The following is a 17905-nucleotide window of genomic DNA, read 5'->3' as shown; positions in this document are numbered from 1 at the left end:
TTTTGTGCAAACTGTTGAATTCTTTGTATAGAGTTGGTCTTCTGTGTATAAACTTAACTGAAAAGAGATCTTAGTAAAGAATAGGACTAGGAATGGGAGAGGGAGGAGGAAGAGGGGTGGGAGGATGGGTACAGTGGGAAAAATCACTATATTCCTAAAGTTGCACTTATAAAATGCATGAAGTTTATATTCCCTAAATAAAGTTTTTGAGAAAAAAAATTAAAAATAAACAAACAAAAAATATAAACATAAATGTCCTGAAAGATTCTCTAAATGTAAAAGGAATCCATCTGGCCAGCGCCGCAGCTCAATAGGCTAATCCTCCCTCCACCTGCGGCGCTGGCACTAGTCCCGGTCGGGGCGCCGGATTCTGTCCCGGTTGCCCCTCTTCCAGGCCAGCTCTCTGCCATAGCCTGGGAAGGCAGTGGAGGATGGCCCAAGTCCCGCATGGGAGACCAGGAGAAGCACCTGGCTCCTGTCTTCGGATCAGCGCGATGCACTGGCCACAGCACGCCGGCCGCAGCGGCCATTGGAGGGTGAACCAACGGCAAAAGGGAAGACCTTTCTCTCTGTCTCTCTCTCACTGTCCACTCTGTCAAAAAAAAAAAAGGAATCCACCTAAATGTTAAATGAGAACATCAAAATTAAAGGACTATTAATTCCAGATCCTGAAACATAATGAATTTTCATATTTTTTGTAACTTTGAATTACTTAGCATTCTTCTCAAATAAAGGCAAGGGAAGAAAAAACACAGACCTGGGCAGCCCGTAATCTGAGTTCCAAACCAAGCTCTAAACATCCAGTTTAATGACTAATAATCAATAAACAAAGCTTAAATTGCCTCTGAGACCTCAGCTTCCTTATTAATAAAACATCTGGATTAGACTCATACTATCTAACACAACTTTCTGTGAAAATGCCATGTCCACCATGCCCAATATGATAGCCACTAGCCACGTGTGGCCACTAAACACTTAACATACATGTGCCCACTGTCACTAAGGAACTGAATTTATTTTAATTAATTTAGTCACACATGACTAGTGGCTACAGTGAGGGATATGGATGATTGGACTCACTAAGACACTATCCAGAAAATACAGGGATCCACGAACAAATTACAGAAAAAGGGCAGTCATGATGAAAGTGACCTAACCTGCAAATATGCTGGATGTAGCACAAAGATGGAAGAATTTCTGCATTTATAAACTTAAATTATAGAAAATTAGCTTCCACAATCTCCTAACCCATGTTTCTGAAACTACCAAAATTCAAAGCAAAATCTGAAGCTAAGGACTTAAAACTCAGAAAACAGCAATCCAAGGTACATTTAGAACTTTTCAAAGATAAAAAAGTTCCTACGGGGCTTTAAGTTGACAATTTTGTAATGGTCCAGGAATGATGTTATAAATACCCAAGTGGTACTCGGCAGCAAAAATATTCCCCACCCCTGCAAAACACCAGTACAGTCTAAGAGCTCAGGCTTGGGCACCAGACTATTTGGGCAGTAATCCTGCATCTACTGCTTACTATCTGTGTGACCTGAAGCAAGCTCAACTCACAGTGCCTCAGCGTCATCATCCCTAAGTGGAACTAATAGTGTATCATGCAGCAGGAAGTGAGTTTCTATATGAAAAGTACTTAAAGCCGGCGCCGTGGCTCAACAGGCTAATCCTCCACCTTGCGGCGCCGGCACACCGGGTTCTAGTCCCAGTCGGGGCACCGGATTCTGTCCCGGTTGCCCTTCTTCCAGGCCAGCTCTCTGCTGTGGCCAGGGAGTGCAGTGGAGGATGGCCCAAGTGCTTGGGCCCTGCACCCCATGGGAGACCAGGAGAAGCACCTGGCTCCTGCCATCGGATCAGCGCGGTGCGGCGGCCATTGGAGAGTGAACCAACGGCAAAGGAAGACCTTTCTCTCTGTCTCTCTCTCTCACTATCCACTCTGCCTGTCAAAAAAAAAAAAGAAAAAGAAAAGTACTTAAAGCAGTGCTTGGCACATAGTAAATGCTTAAGAAAACGTTTTCCTTTTTTTTTTTTTTTTTTTTTTGGACAGGCAGAGTGGATAGTGAGAGAGAGAGACAGAGAGAAAGGTCTTCCTTTTTGCCGTTGGTTCACCCTCCAATGGCTGCTGTGGCCGGCGCATCATGCTGATCCGAAGCCAGGAACCAGGTGCTTCTCCTGGTCTACCATGCGGGTGCAGGGCCCAAGGACTTGGGCCATCCTCCACTGCCTTCCCGGGCCATAGCAGAGAGCTGGCCTGGAAGAGGGGCAACCGGGATAGAATCCGGCACCCCAACCGGGACTAGAACCCGGTGTGCCAACGCCACAAGGCGGAGAATTAGCCTGTTAAGCCATGACACTGGCCAATATTATATTTTTATTATAATTATTCAGAGCAGTTTGAAGCTACATGGAAACTATGGGGATAAAAAACTCTTATTGTGCATTTTTAAAACGTTAATGAAGACTGAAGTCAACAAATCTCTAACTACTTGATACAACTTTGATTACAAAAGAAAAGAAAATAGAGATTTCTATGGGTTTGACCCATGGTCCTCAAAATGCAAGCACTTCAGAGTGGCTTCTAGTGTATAAACCCCCAGCAAAGACAGGAGCTCCAACTGGTGACAGACGCACGTACTGTCTAGGATATTAAAATGAGGGACACTTTCTCATTAGCACAGTGTGATGAAGGTGACAAGAACCTCTCTTTACTTACCCACTCGCCACATACTGTCCATTCCTAGATGTGGCAATGCTTAATCCATATAAACTACCCTCATCAACAAATCTGTTGAGGCACTTCCTAGAGTTCACATCCCAAACATACACTTCTCCATCGCCTGAATGAACGAGCCAAAAAAAAGTTTGGTTAATTCTGCTTTCATTCTCTGCACCTCTTTAAGAGAACAAGTAACTAGAAATACATTATTATAACGCCTTATTCTGGAACACCGAACTAAAAATATTTCTTGAAAACATTCATATATGCAGAAACTGATCAGTCATCAATACACAAGATCTTTAGGTTTAGAAAATCACAAACTCTTAGTTTTAGTTGAATTTTTAGAAAAAGCTTCTGCTGTGGAATGGCACTGTGGCATAGCAGGTAAAGCCGCCATCTGCAGTGCTGTCATCCTATATGGGTGCTGGTTCGAGACCCAGCTACTCCACTTCCGATCCACCTCTCTGCTATGACCTGGGAAAGCAGTAAAAGATGGCCCAAGTCCTTGGGCCCCTGCACCTGCGTGGGAGACCTGGAAGAAGCTCCTGGCTCCTGACTCGGATCAGCTCAGCTACAGCCATTACAGCCACTTGGGGAGTGAAACAATGGATGGAAGACTTCTCTCTCCGCCTCTACCTCTCCGTAATTCTGCCTTTCAAATAAATAAATTAATTTAAAAAAAAAAAAAAAAAACACCCTTGGGCACCTATATCCAGCATGTGACTGCCAGCTCTACTCCACATTCTAACTTCCTGCTACCGCACACCCTGGGAGGCAGCAGTGATGGCTCCAGTAGTTGGGTCCCACCCACATGGGAGACCTAGGATTGAGTTTCTGGTTCTTGACTTTAATCTGCCCCACCTCTTGCTGTTGTAGACATGTTGGGGAATGAACCAGTAGATGGGAAATCAGGTGCTTTCTTTCTGCCTTTCAAATAAATTAAATTTACAATTTTTCTAAAGAATAATTTGAAGAAGGAAAAATCATATAAGATTAAAAAGGATGTTAAATCTGAAGAAACCACAAATATTTCCATGCTGGATATAAGGACTGCCAAAATCAGTCCTTATCTCTTCTCTCTCCTACGGCACAGGATACTTTTCAGCACTCTCTTCTCCATATCCATTCTACATTTCTATAATGATTCTATACCTCCATTCTACGTTTCTATAATAATTCGATATCCATCTCAAAGATGGCTCCTCACCCCTTGTTTCACCTTTCTTTCCTGGGGATATTAGTCACCCTTCCGTAACTTTTCTTATTCTCCCAATGGTAATTCAGTGGATTTTCCATTAAAACTATTTCCTTGACAACATTTACCAGGCCGAACTAAGGGTACAGGTTAAGTAGCAGAAAAATATATTTGGAAAAAAACTGAATAGGATCAAATTGTAAAGCCTTTGCTTCATGTCTGTCTACGGTGCGATGCAACAACAAAGGGAAGCATGTGAAGATCCTGTAGTAGCCCAATGGCAGAGAAGCTATCATGCACAGGAACACCATCTGGGAAGCCAAAGGATGTTTTAACTACGCACGCCCCTCCCGTTTCCCAAACATGAGCACTGCCGGCTTAACAGTTAGCCCTTCATCATGCCTAACTCAAAATGAAAATGGCAACACAAATCAATTCTGAAAATAAAGCTGGTATGTTAGCTAAAAAGCAGATTTAAAAATCAAACATGGATTTTGGTTTATCTTGAAACGGAAACACACCTGAAGATTCTCCCATGTCAATAATGTAACTTACCTGAAGAGGCGAATATTTTCTTACTATCTGAAGAGAACGTGGATGCTGCAACTCTTCCATTAATTTTCATGCTACCAATCAGTTCTCTGGTCTAAAAGTATAAATATTATTTATCAAATTGTTAGGTATATAGAGGTTCACACTGTATAAAGTAAAAACAATCCAGTCCCCTAGTCTCTGGTACCTACTTGCCTTTGTTTTTCCCAATACTCAAAAAAGTTCTCCCCCTGGGCAACCATTCAGCCTCCCATGTCCCACATCAGAGTGCCTAGGCTCAATGCCAAACTAGGCTCCTGATGACAGCTTCCTGCTATGTGCAGCCTGGGAAGCAGCAGTGATGGTTTAAGTGATTCAGTCTCTGCCACCCCTCCATGTGAGACCTGGACTGAGTTGCCATTCCTGGCTTCTGCCTTGGGCCAGCCCTAGCTGTGGAAGGTATTTGGGGAGTGCACCTGTAGTTGGAAACACTCTCTGTCTCTGTTTCTCAGGTTCAATATTCTCCCCCACACTGCTGTCCTATCCAAGAACAAGCAACAGCTAATAATGCTTCACCTTCATTGACAGCAAATGAAAATATCCAGCAACACCATTTATGAGCAAGAAGGACCCATCTGGGGAGACTTCAAAGCTCCTTACTATCTTCTCTTTCAAACCTAAAAACAGATGAATTGATTAAACAGGTTTAATATGGCTTTCAATAATGCTATCTTCAAGTGACAACTCAGAACTTCTTACCTTTTAAAATATCTAAGTGCCTCAAGTTAAATAAGTCTGATTCCATGCATCACTGAGTATAACCCAAACATGGCACCACAGATGCTAGCAAACTTGGTTAGTATTCACCACTTTAATTTCAAGTCAGAGACTCAGCTCTCCAAACAGTAAATATATCAACTAATTTTCCAAATGTAAGCAGAAAAATATCTAACTAAAAGGAAAAAAATATACTTCTTTGTCACAAACTTCATTATCAAAAGAAAAATGCACTACCATCAGAGATAACCAAAAACACAAGATTTATAAACTAGTTGCTGGCCACCTCCTAAGCACACCATGATGAACAACAGTTTACACAGTCTATGGGTCCAAAACAAAATTCATGTTAGTGTCTTGAAGAACTGGTTGGGGCTGGCACTGTGGCACAGTAGGTAGAACTGCCACCTGAATTGCCAGCATCCCATATGGGTGCCAGTTCATGTCCCAGCTGCTCCAATTCCAATCCAGCTCCTTGATAATGGCCAGAGAAAAGTAGCAGAAAGATGGCCCAAGTGCTTGGGCCCCTGGCACCCATGTGGGAGACCTGGAAGCAGCTCACAGAACAGGCCTGGCCCAGCCCTGGCGACTGCAGCCATCTGGGGGACTGAACAAGGAGATGGAGGATCTCTCTCTTCTCTGTAACTCTGACTTTCAAATAAGTAAATCTTTAAAATTAAAAACAAAACCAAAAAAAAGGAACTGATCAGCTTCTCAAGATGTAACCAAGTCCCAAGTCAGGCATACAAACTGGAGAAACTGAATTCTACTTAGTTATTTGTAAAGGGATATGACCCTTTTCCCATGCCTGAAAAGTTCCTATTAACCACACAGGATACTCCTTCTGTTATCAGAATGCTTACAGCTCCAAGTTACTCATAGAAAGAGCCCTCAGAAACAAGTATCAATGGCTACCTGCAAGGAAGGGAGTAGGTAGCCTGGGGGATGTGATACAGACTGGATTTCTGAACATGTTTATGTACTGCCAAATCAAGAAAGCGTATGTTTTAAAAAGTTTAAGTTGCTACGTTAAAATATTAGAGAAAAAGGGTAATAACAGATAAGACAGAATAGATACATTTTCACCTGATTTTTTTCACTTATTTTTCAAAAAAAGTCCATTCTTTAAACTACATTACACACATTACCTCCTCTTTTAAGTATAAATTAAAATTCTATTGGGTCAAACACTAAACTAGAGGCTTTCTAAATTTCCTAAAGATCAGAGAGGTGGAACAGTTCATCAAGGCAGGGAGAGCCAGATCTTCCAGCTCCCTGGCTCAGACTTTCGGCTGCATCCATTGCCAACTTCAACTTCACAGCTAAGTGAAAAGCAACTGCTTTCCTGGACTAGGGATATACAAGAGTACTTTACAAAGGCCATAGAACTGGAGGGTATCATTTAAGTGAAATAAACCAGACACAGAAAGGCAAATAGCATACTCTCTCCCCATTTGTGGAAGTTACAAAAACAAAATCTGAACACAAAATGGTGATTGCCAGAGAGGCTGCAAAGCATAGAGGGAATGGAGGGAGTTTGTAAAACAGGTACCAAATCAGATCAAAGGAGTGAGTTCCTGGCACTAAATAGACAGTTAACAATAACCAATCATACTATATAGACAAGCAGGAGAAAGGAGCTCCAAGGCTTCAAACATAACATAACAGCAAAAAAGTGGAAATGCTGATTACTGACTTGATCAGTTCACATGGTATACACACATTGATACGTCACACTGAAGCCCATAAACATATATAATTATTGGTCATAAAAAATTATTTTTAAAAAGTAAAGGAATTAAAAGATGTTTATTTTGCTGCAAAAAAAATTTTGTATCATAATACACATTTCTACTTTTTGAAGACTTCTCATATATTTGCAAATTATGATCTAGGTGCTTAAAAAGTTCACAAGTTTCACTGAAACATATTATCTCAACAACACAATAACATTTTCCAAATAAACCAACAGAAAAGGAAGACCTTTCTCTCTGTCTCTCTAACTCTGCCTGTCAAAAAAAAAAAAAAAAAAAAAAAAGAAATCCTTATTTCTTAGAATCCTATATGGAAAAAAAAAAAAGCAGTTGTAAACCTGGTTAAATGAACTCAGTCTGGGGGAGAAGATCAGCTCTGTGTGCAACAGAAGCCTTACCTCGTACTTGATGCACAGGAATTAACTTGCCAGCTAGCATATCATAGACATAAAGAACTTTGCTGTGTGTGCTTGTGGCTAGAACCTCTTCTCCACTAGCACTGAAACAAGCCTTAAAGATCGGAAACTTTTCCAAATAGATGCTCTGGATTTTAGGATTTGTTTTTCCATCAACCTATAAAGAAGTACAAACATTTCTTTTGGTTACTTTCATGGATGCTGTATCCTGGTAGGAAACACTTTTCACTACAAATCTTCATTTTAAAACGCCTACCTGAAACAGTGATATGGCATTGTCTAACCCAGCAACCATCACAACCTGGGCACGAGGATGGAACTGCACAGATGTGATCTGAGCAGTAGTAGGCCGTTCAGCATTGGCATGCTGGCAGTTCTTTATCTACAAAAAAATTAAATTCTATCAATTCAAAAGGGTTAACATCATTTTATTTACAGCAGGTTGACAATTTAACTTATAATACAGAAGTAAGTGACCTATAATCCTAACCAAAAGACCACAACTCTGGCACCATCTAGCAAGTCATTTTACTACTCAAGAATCCATTTTACCATCTTTCAAATGAAGGTACTACAACATGTCTAAGATCCTTTCCACACAGAAGTCTATATTTATCAAGCATTCTTGGGAGCATAGTCATTTCCCCAAGATACCATCCATCTGGGTTAGGAAGTTTTCACTCCATCTCTTAATAAATTACTATAATGGTTCCCTTGCCCCATCTAAACACACACCACTATATAGAAGGAAAAATATGTCTGTGTAGAGTGATCTGTTAACTGACAGGCATTTAACAGAAGCACTGTGCCAGGAAAGCACTTGGCTACCACAGTGAACCAGCTAGAGAGTAAAAGTAACGAGGGTTAAGGCCACTTGAGGTAAATCATTGCCACGGTGCCTTGTGAGCAGAAAGGCAAGAACAAGCTGGTCATCAGCAGTGTTCGAAGAATACACAGGCAGACAGAAGAGCAAGACGGAAGGTTCAGAGGCAAGAAAGGACCCAGCGCATTCAAGAAACAGAAAAGGCCTGCACGGTTAGAGCAGGCAACAAGGGCAAGGAGGTCCAAGGTGAGGCTGAGGACGTGGGCAGAGTTGCATTATGAAGGGTAGTATGGATTATAACACGGAATTCACAAGTTTTCAGAAAGCAATGGAAAATTACATGAGCTGATTTTGGAAAGATTTGCTTATTTATTCAAAAAGGCAGAGTGACAGAGAAAGAAAGAGACAGAGAGCACTTCCATCCAAATGGCCACAACAGCCCAGTCCAAGCCACAAGCCAGAAACTCCATTCTTGGCCTACCATGGGTGGCATGGCTAAAATTAGTTGGGCCATCTTTAGATGCCTTCCCAGGCACATTAGCAGAGAGCTGGATCAGAAGTGGAGTCGTGGGGACCTGAACTGACACTGATAATGGGATGCCTCCATCACAAGCAGTGGTGCAACCCACTGTGCCACAATGCAGGCCTCCTGACGTTTTTTTAGTTTGAGAGGGGGAGAGGGAGAGAAGAGAGGGAGACATCCAGTGGTTCACTCCCCCAAATGCCCCCAATAGCTGGATCAAAGCCAAGAGCCAGGAAATCAATCCAGGTCTCCCTTTTAAGTGGCAGGAACTCAAGTATTTAACAATCACACTGCCTCCCACGATGCACATTAGCAGGAGGCTGGAGACAACAGCACAAGTAGAGAACAGAATTCAAGCATCCCAACTGGGGATGCAGACATCTTAACCACTAGGAAAATCACTAGGGAAACACCCCTGATGTTTTATTAAAAGGCTCCCTCTGACTACTGTGAGGAATATTTAGGAAAAAATAAAATGGAAGTGGAGAAGTCAATCAGAAAGCCATTGCAGTACGCCAGGTGAGAGATTACAGCAGTACAGAATAGGCTGGTGCCAACATAAATGAAGAGAAATGCAAAAGAAGAAATTCAACAGAATTCCTAGAATTACTGGAGACATAATTTAATACCTCGATCATTTTTACAAAAGGAACAAAAAGCTAACCTGAGTGTTGACAGTAAGCATATTTCATCCCACAGACAGGAACCCATACATGCGTAACTGAGAAGCAGATGGATTTTAGAGGCAAACGCTTGGGTAGGTGTCTGCTTCACTGACTCTCACCTTCAAGATTCCTCTTGGAAGAGAAGCTGATGTGGATATGAAATTTCCAGTCCTTTGCAACAAATCATCTTCATCTTCACTTTCATCTAAGTCAAACAAACCCATAAGACTGATCTTTAGAATCAAGGAGATGGCCCTTTACTGAACCCAAACTTCTGTATTTTCAACATCAGCTCCTCCCAGCCTCCCGAACTCAATTGTTTCCCTAAAATTACAATTAGTAGAAGCAAACAGAAAAATACATTTAAAGGAGAGGGAAGTATGACACAGACTTCAACATATGGAGGTAAGACCAAGGTGGACTCTGGAATGAAATAATAACACACAGAGATGATGACTAAAACAAGTGGAAGTGAAAGCCAAGAGTAAACAAATCCAGTCCCATGTCTAAAAAAGAGGCTATTACGGAAAATAGGCGGAGAGCAGATCTAGCTTAATAACTCACATGAAAAAGAACGAGGACTTTGAGCTGACTGAGAAAGATCAATGTCAGCACACTTGCATCAGAACTTCAAGGAGAGCTAACAGGGCTGCTTTTCCCCGGGAGATGACTGACGATCCCCACAGACTGCTGAGAAGCACAGCAAAGTTTTTAAAAAAATGAGAAGGCAAAAATTAGCATTAAAAACCTCTAGGCTTCTTGAGAGCATCTGTTAAAACACCATGCTTTGAAGGGGGGCTACAAAAGGATTAAAGGTGAAATCAGTTGTAGGAACAATTTCCAAGAGCTGAGCCGCAGTTCTGACTCTTCAGAAGCCCTTAGTGGAATAAGACACTCTGGGACTGCACAGCCTCTCAGAAACAAGCACACAAACCATCACCCAGATCTAACTAATCCAAACTACTTTTCAGGTACAATGGCCAGCACTCAATAAAATCAACGAGGACAATATTCATAAAATAAGATAACCTGACAGAATACTGGAAGAAAACAGACAATCTCAATAAGGGATCCAATCAAACAGAGTCATCAGACACAAACTTAAAAAGTATTAGTTTAATATGTTCAAGAAGAATAAAGATAGTCAGAATAGAACCAAAGAACTACAATTATTGTGTAAGAACCACGTGGAAATCCTAGAACTTTAAAATACTGCAATTAAATTTGAGCCCCCAAGGATTTTTTAAGATTTCTTTATTTGGGGGGCCAGCGCTGTAGCGTAACAGGTTAAGCCGCCATCTGCTCCACTTCAGATCCAGCTCTCTGCTATGGCCTGGGAAAGAAGTAGAGGATGGCCCAAGCCCTTGAGCCTTGCACCTGCATGAGAGACCTGGAGGAAGCTCATGGATCCCAACTTCCTCCAGCTGTCGCAGCCATTTGGGGAGTGAACCAGCAGATGGAAAACCTCTCTCTCTGCCTTTCAAATAAACAAACAAATCTTTAAAAAAAAATTATTTATTTGAAAGGCAGAGTTACAGAGAGGGAGGGAGAGACAGAGGAATCTTCCACCTTCAAGTTCACTCCCTAAGTGGCCGCCAACAGTCAAGGGTGACCAGGCTGAAGCCAAGAGAAAGGAGCTTCATCTGAGTCTCCCATGTGGGTATCAGGGTACACTACTTGGGCCATCTGCTGCTACTTTCCCAGGTTATTAGAAGGGAGCTGGATTGGAAATGCAGCAGCCAGGACTCAAACCAGTGCCCATAGGGGAAGCTGGTGCCACAGGCAGTGACTTTACCCACTATACCAAAACATAGGTCCCCCAAAGGGTGTTTTTAACAGTACATCAAAATTAGTTGAAGAGAGAACTGTGGTCTAGAAAACATACCTGAAAAACATATCCAGACTGAAGTACAGAAAGAAAAATGACAGAAGAGAAGACAGAATAGGTTAAGTACACTTAACACAACAGAAACAGTATCTATAGAGATAGCAAGAATTTCCAAATCTCAAAAAGACATCAAAAGTCAGCTTTGAAAGCAATGTGGGCCTCATAGTGTAATGGTCAGCACTCTGGACTCTGAAAGCAATGTGAAGCACAAGCAGAATACAAAGCAAATGAAAATGATTGTGTGTAGGGCCAGCATTGTGGTGTAATAGGTAAAGCTGCCACAAGCAGTGCCAGCATCCCATATGGCTGCCAGTTCAAGTCCCAGCTGCTCCACTTCCAATCCAGTTCTCTGCCACGGCCTGGAAAAGCAGTAAAAGATGGCCAAGTCCTTGAGCCCCCGCAGTTGCATGGGAGACCTAGAAGAAGCTCCTGGCTCCAGATCGGCCCAGCTCCGGCTGCTGAGGACATTTGGGGAGGGAACCAGTTGATGAAAGACCTCTCTCTCTGCCTCTGCCTCTCTGTAACTCTGTCTTTCAAATAAATAAATTAATTAAAAAAGGGGGGAGGGGGCATTGTGGTGTAGAGGGTAAAGCCCCTGCCTGAGGTCCCGAAATCCCATATGGCAGCCAGTTCCTCAGCTGTTCCGCTTCCAATCCAGCTCTCTGCTACGGCCTGAGAAAGCAGTAGAAAATGGCCCAAGTCCTTGGGCCCCTGCATCCACGTGGGAGACCCAGAGTAAGCTCCTGGCTCCTCACTCTCCTGTTGCAGCCAACTGGAGAGTGAACCAGCAGATGAAAGACCTCTCTCTCTCTGCCTCTCCTTCTCTCTCTGTGTAACTCTTTCAAATAAATAAATATTAAAAAAATAAAATAAAAAGGAAAGAAAATGATTGTGTGTGTACCAGGCTGAGAACATTAATAGCAACAAAACAACACATAATATTAACATATTACTGTTGCTTTCTGGAAGTGTATGACATCAGTAATATGGTTATTTTGAGGGTGGGAGGGGGGTTTTTTTTGAGTCAAAGAGAGAGACAAAGAGAAAGAGAAAACTCTATCAACTGGTCCACTCCCCAAATTAAGACAACACCTAGGGCTGGGCCAAGCCAAAGCCAGGAGCTGGAGCTAAGAACCAGTAACTCAACCTGGGTATCTCACTGGATGGCAGGGACTTCAGTAGTTAAGCCGTCCACCTGCGGCCGCCCACAGCACCCAGCAGCAGGAAGCTGAACAAGGATCAGAATCAGCATTTGAATCTAGGGGCTCGGACATGGGGTGAGGGCATTTCAAGTGGCATCTTAACCACCACAGCAAACACCCACCATCCCTGTGGTTGTGTGTAAAAAGGAGTACTTCTCTTTTAAACAAACTCAATGACATTTTGCAGGTAAAAATAACACACTGGAGCTAAGTGGGAAGCCAGGTTCTAGTCACCATTCTATCAGTAGTAAGTACACCTTCAGGGGCCAGCGTTGTGGCATAATGGGTTGAGCTGCTGCCTGCAATGCTGGCATCTCCATATGGGTGCTGGTTTGAATGCCGGCTGTTCCACTTCCAATCCAGGTCCCAGCTAATGCACCTGGGAAAGCAGTAAAAGATGGCCCAAGGCCTTAGGACCCTGCACCCACATGGGAGACCTGGAGGAGGTTCCAGTTTCCTGGCTTCAGGTCGGCCCAGCTCTAGCCGTTGTGGCCATTTGGGGAGTGAACCAGCGGATGGAATACCTTTCTCTGTATCTCTGCCTCTCAAATAAATAAGTAAAAATTGTTTTAAAAAAGTACATTTGATATATTTAAGCAAAGGAAAATGCTGTAGAAAAGATGCTCACCGTGGATAAAGCCCAGCTACATGGCCAAGATTCCTTGAATCTCTAAAAGCATCCATCTGGAAACAAGGTAACAGGCTCCCTGTACTTAAGCATCATGTCTACTGACAGGACGAGGGGAGGGGCAGGTAGTGGTGGTCATCAACCAGCGGCTTATCACAGACCACGAGGCTAAGGAAAGCTCCTACGCTGTGTCAGAGGACAGACCCTAGGGTTCCTAAATGCCTTCAAAGGCTAATTCCACATACAAAATTTTAACTCCAATCCGATCATCCAAATCAGATCTTGGTTAAAAAGATCTAAAAGATCTAAAAAGTAGTATATAGTTATGACATACATCAAGCTTAAAATCTAGAGTTGAAAAACAGCTTTTTATAAAATGAGTGACCTGGGCTTGACTGGCCATGTACGTCCCATTTCCAAGGACATGGCCAGACTCACTACCAATGTCTTCTGAGGGGCTCTGAATCAAGAAATAATGTTAGTTGTTTTCCCTTTATCCTATGCCACAATGTTCAGTCAGGAAACGAACATAAAATTCATCTGCCTGTTTTCCTTACAGTAGAGAACACACCACAGGCTGAGTTGCTTGGAACCAGAATTGTGGCACATTTTAGATTTCTTCATGTTTTGTAATATCTGCATATACATAAGGAGATAGCTTGGGATGGGACCCAAGTCTGAACATCAAATTCATTTATGTCATATATACCTTATATACATAGCCTAAAGATCCTTTTATACAGTATCTTCAACAATTTTGTGCATCAAACAAAGCTTCATGGCATGGAATTTTCCACTTACAGCATCATGTAGGTGTTTAGAGTTATGGATTTTGGAGGATTTGTAATTTCGGGTTTTTGGATTAGGGATGTTCAACCTCTATTAAGTAAGTCTTACCCTATTAACAGAGGGCACTGCAGACAAATAACACAAAATGAGACATTAAAAAAAAAATAATAACAGAAAAGAAAGAGGGACTTTTCCTTACTAACTCAGAGATAGCAATGCTCACCATCTGAAGATGTTTTCCGCTTCTTATTCTCTGCCCAGGCAGGTACGCCCCCCATGGCATGCTGGAATCTTAACAAAAATAGAAAAAAATCCTGAATCCAAAGGAATACTGGTAAAATCCTGGGAAGTGGCAGAGCTCTTCTTTTCAAAAGAATGCTCATCAAAAAATATAGAATGAGAACAAACACGACACAAATCCTAACCCATTTAGCTCCAAGTGCTTAAAACTGCTCATAGAAATCCATGTATTTGAAGATAAGACCACAGGGGGCTGGCACTGTGGCAAGGCGGGTTAAGCCACTGCCTGAAACACCAGCATCCCATGTGAAAGCCTGCTCAAGTTCTGGTTGCTCCACTGCCAGTCCAGCTCCCTGCTAATGTGTCTGGGAAAGCAGCAGAAGATGGCCCAAGTGCTGGGTCCCTGCCAACCACATGGAGACCACATTAAGTTCCAGACTCCTGTCTTAGCCTGGCCCAGCCCTGGCTACTGCAAGCATTTGCAGTGAACAAGCAGATCGAAGACCTCTCTTCTCTCTGTCTCTCCCTCTTTCTCTCTGTACTCTGCTTTTCAAATAAATAAATCTTTAAAAAAAAAAAAAAAAATTGGACCAACCCACCCAAGATAGTAACTACTAACTATTCATATGACTAACTCCAGTCCTTAAACCCATAAATATAGTCTCCCAATTCCTTTATGGTCAGCAAGACTCTGGTAAGAGTGTTTTCTCTTGTTCAGCAAATTTAATAAAACCAACTTCATACAATCAATAGATTTCCAAGATCTTCTTTGGGAACTTCAACAATGACAGAATTTTTAGATCATCTTGTGACCTCTAATGTAAAAAAAAAAAAAAGGCGATGATTATCAAAGTATGCTTTCTGTTAGGTCAGAGTGTCTTGGGGGAACAAGTTGTTCCCACACTGCCCAAGAACCACACAGGATTACTTAGTGACCACACATCGGGGACAGTGTGAGAGCTTTGGAAGAGGCCTCTGGTGGTCCACAGGCCACAGTGAGAGCACTCTGCATCATTAACAGTTGGGAATCCTACATCACAGCTCCCTACTTGTGATGCAGAAAAGTCCACATCATCCTAACATTATTCTAGCCAAGCTTTCCTGTCTCTCTTTACAGTAAATACATACAACAGAAAAACAAGCTGAACAATACAGTGAGGAAATAATCAGATGGAGGGACGAAGAAATGGGGAGTGACTGACTGAAGGGTTTTCTTTTAGGGAGATGAGAATGTTTTGAAAGAATGAAAAGGTAGTTACACAACATTATTAACATACTAAAGGCCATTAAACTGCATAACAAAATGGTTAACTTTTTGTTCACCTACAAAAAAAGAGAAAATTTTAGAATGCAAGGCATTCTACAAGATAATGGGCCTGAACATCTCAAAAACATTAGTGTCATGGGAAAAAACTAAAAGATGGGTATACCAGTTTAAATAAAAAGTTTTAAGAAACATAAAATCCACATATAACATACTAATCTTATCACAACCGGAGAAATTAATATGGGCTGGCATTTGTATCACTTTCCTTAAGTGTGATAATGGTATCTTAATCTCAGGCCAGGAATGGGGAATGTCTGGCCCACAAAATCATTTGGTCTGGCCCTACCAAAGCAACCAAGGGCAGGACACGAAACGCAATACACCTGTATCAGTCTCATTTTTAAATTGATCATTCTGTGTGGCTCACAAATGATGTTATAAATACACAAATGCTCAACAGAAAAAAAGGGTCTAAACCTGTCTTAGTGCACACTGACGAATTTAAGGGTTGTGTTTCACATCATCTACATTTTATTCTGCATTCGGAAAACTTTATACATCCCAAATATATAAAGCAGATGTGGCAAAATGTTAAAATACCATTGAACCTATGCGGCAGGAATTTACAGGTTTGGAAAATGTTCATTTTATAAAACTGTGGGAATATGATTCATGACATACAAATGAACAAGCATGTAAGTGACATTTTATCACGGATTACATTTGAGGGATGTGAAATTTTAGATTTTCCCAAATTTTCTTTGTGCTTATTGTTCCCCCTTCCCCCCTCACAATTCCCAAATGGCCCTACCGCCTCCAACAGCATTGACTTCCACATGGAAATTTGACTACCCAAGAAGCTGCTACAGCCAAAGACAAAATGAACCAAAATAAACCACTGTTTACAATTGCCTTTTAGTAAATCACAACAAAAGAGTCACTTACTCCTCTTTAAGTCTCTTCTGAAGTTTGTCTTTGGAAAGTTTACTTTCACTTGCATTTTTCATCATATCTTTCCGAAACCGATTGTTCACCATGTCAACCCTATTTAAAAAAAAAAGATATTTTAAATGACTTTTAAATTCAATACAAAGAGTTGCTACCTTTAGTATTTTGAGAAAACATTTAACAAATAGTAATTAAAGATGCAAAGCATTTCAAATGCTTATTCGTCATTCTTCCTAAACTTCCTAGTTTATTTGGAAACCTATTATTTCAGAAAATTCATCATGACTTACCTAGACACAGTTTATACCGTTCCCGAAAACCATACTTAAAACACACACACACACACACACTTTAAAATACCACGAAGGAAAAATATAGGCAAATACTTGTCTCTTTCAGAAAAAAAACTTATTGGGGCTGGCACTGTGGAGTAGCGGGTAAAGCCACCGCCTGCAGTGTCGGCATCCCATATGGGCACCCGTTCAAGTCCCGGCTGCTCCACGTCCAATCCAACTCCCTGTTAGGGCCTGGAAAGCAGAAGATGGCCCAAGTCATTGGGCCCCTGCACCCACATGGGAAGACCTGGAGGAAGCTCCTGGCTCCTGGCTTCAGATTGGCACAGTTCTGGCCGTTGTGGCCAATTAATTGGGGAGTGAACCAGCAGATGGAAGACCTCTCTCTCTCTGCCTCTCCTTCTCCTTCTGTGTTAACTCTTTCAAATAAATAAATGTTAAAAAAAAAAAAAAAAGAAAGAAAGAAAACAAAAAACTTACTATTCAACAGAAAAATACTAAAGAAAAAGATTCTCAGATGTAACCAAATAAAAATTGAACGGGCAAGCATTTGGTACAGCAGTTAAGACATCAAGGGGGATGCCCACACTCCATACTGGAGTACCTGGGGTTCAAGGCCCAACTCCATTCCCAAATCCAGCTCCTGCTAACATGCACACCGGGAAGCAGCAGGTGATGGTTCACTTCTTAGGGCCTGCCATACACAGGGAGATCCAGATTGAATTCTGGACTCCTGGCTTCTCCAGCATTGGCTGTTGTCAGCATTTGAGGAAATAACAAGCAAATGGAAGATCAATCTCTCTCTCTCTCTCTCTCTCTGCCACTCTTTGAAACTTCTTGGGCCAGTGCTGTGGGACAGCAGGTTAGGCTGCCACCTGCAGCACCAGCGTCCTATATAGGCACCAGTTTGAGTTTTGGCTGCTCCATCTCCAATCCTGCTCTCTGCTAATGTGCCTGGGAAAGCAGTGGAGAATGGTCTAAGTGCTCAGGCCCCTGCACCCACGTGAGAGACCTAGAAGAAGCTCATGGCTCCAGGCTTCAGATTGGCCCAGCTCCAGCCATTGGGGCCAACTGGGGAGTGAACCAGTGGATGGAAGATCTCTCGCTGGCTCTCTCTCTCTCTCTCTAACTCTGCCTTTCAAATAAGTAAATTTTTTTAAAAATCTTTAGCTTTTGTGCTAGAGAAAAATCTGCAATGAATCTGACCAATAAAGATTTGACATTCTCAGTAGAAATTAACA

At 42.0% G+C, this 17905-nt stretch overlaps 1 protein-coding gene across 1 annotated transcript in view; it reads right to left on the bottom strand.

The window, feature by feature from the left end:
• The window catches only part of UTP18 (UTP18 small subunit processome component), a 39962-nt gene that overhangs the window by 17656 nt on the left and 4401 nt on the right, over nucleotides 1-17905 (bottom strand). Inside the window, exons 3-10 of the mRNA XM_062175592.1 lie at nucleotides 16369-16467; nucleotides 14140-14207; nucleotides 9529-9614; nucleotides 7655-7780; nucleotides 7381-7555; nucleotides 5028-5128; nucleotides 4476-4566; nucleotides 2720-2843 (exon numbers count right to left, since the gene is read on the bottom strand). Coding sequence (XP_062031576.1) covers nucleotides 2720-2843; nucleotides 4476-4566; nucleotides 5028-5128; nucleotides 7381-7555; nucleotides 7655-7780; nucleotides 9529-9614; nucleotides 14140-14207; nucleotides 16369-16467 — 870 coding nt within the window. The remainder of the gene's footprint in view (nucleotides 1-2719; nucleotides 2844-4475; nucleotides 4567-5027; nucleotides 5129-7380; nucleotides 7556-7654; nucleotides 7781-9528; nucleotides 9615-14139; nucleotides 14208-16368; nucleotides 16468-17905) is intronic.

This window comes from Lepus europaeus, chromosome 18 (assembly GCF_033115175.1).
Source record: "Lepus europaeus isolate LE1 chromosome 18, mLepTim1.pri, whole genome shotgun sequence".
Taxonomy (NCBI): Eukaryota; Metazoa; Chordata; class Mammalia; order Lagomorpha; family Leporidae; genus Lepus; species Lepus europaeus.
This window is presented reverse-complemented; position numbering and strand designations above follow the sequence as displayed.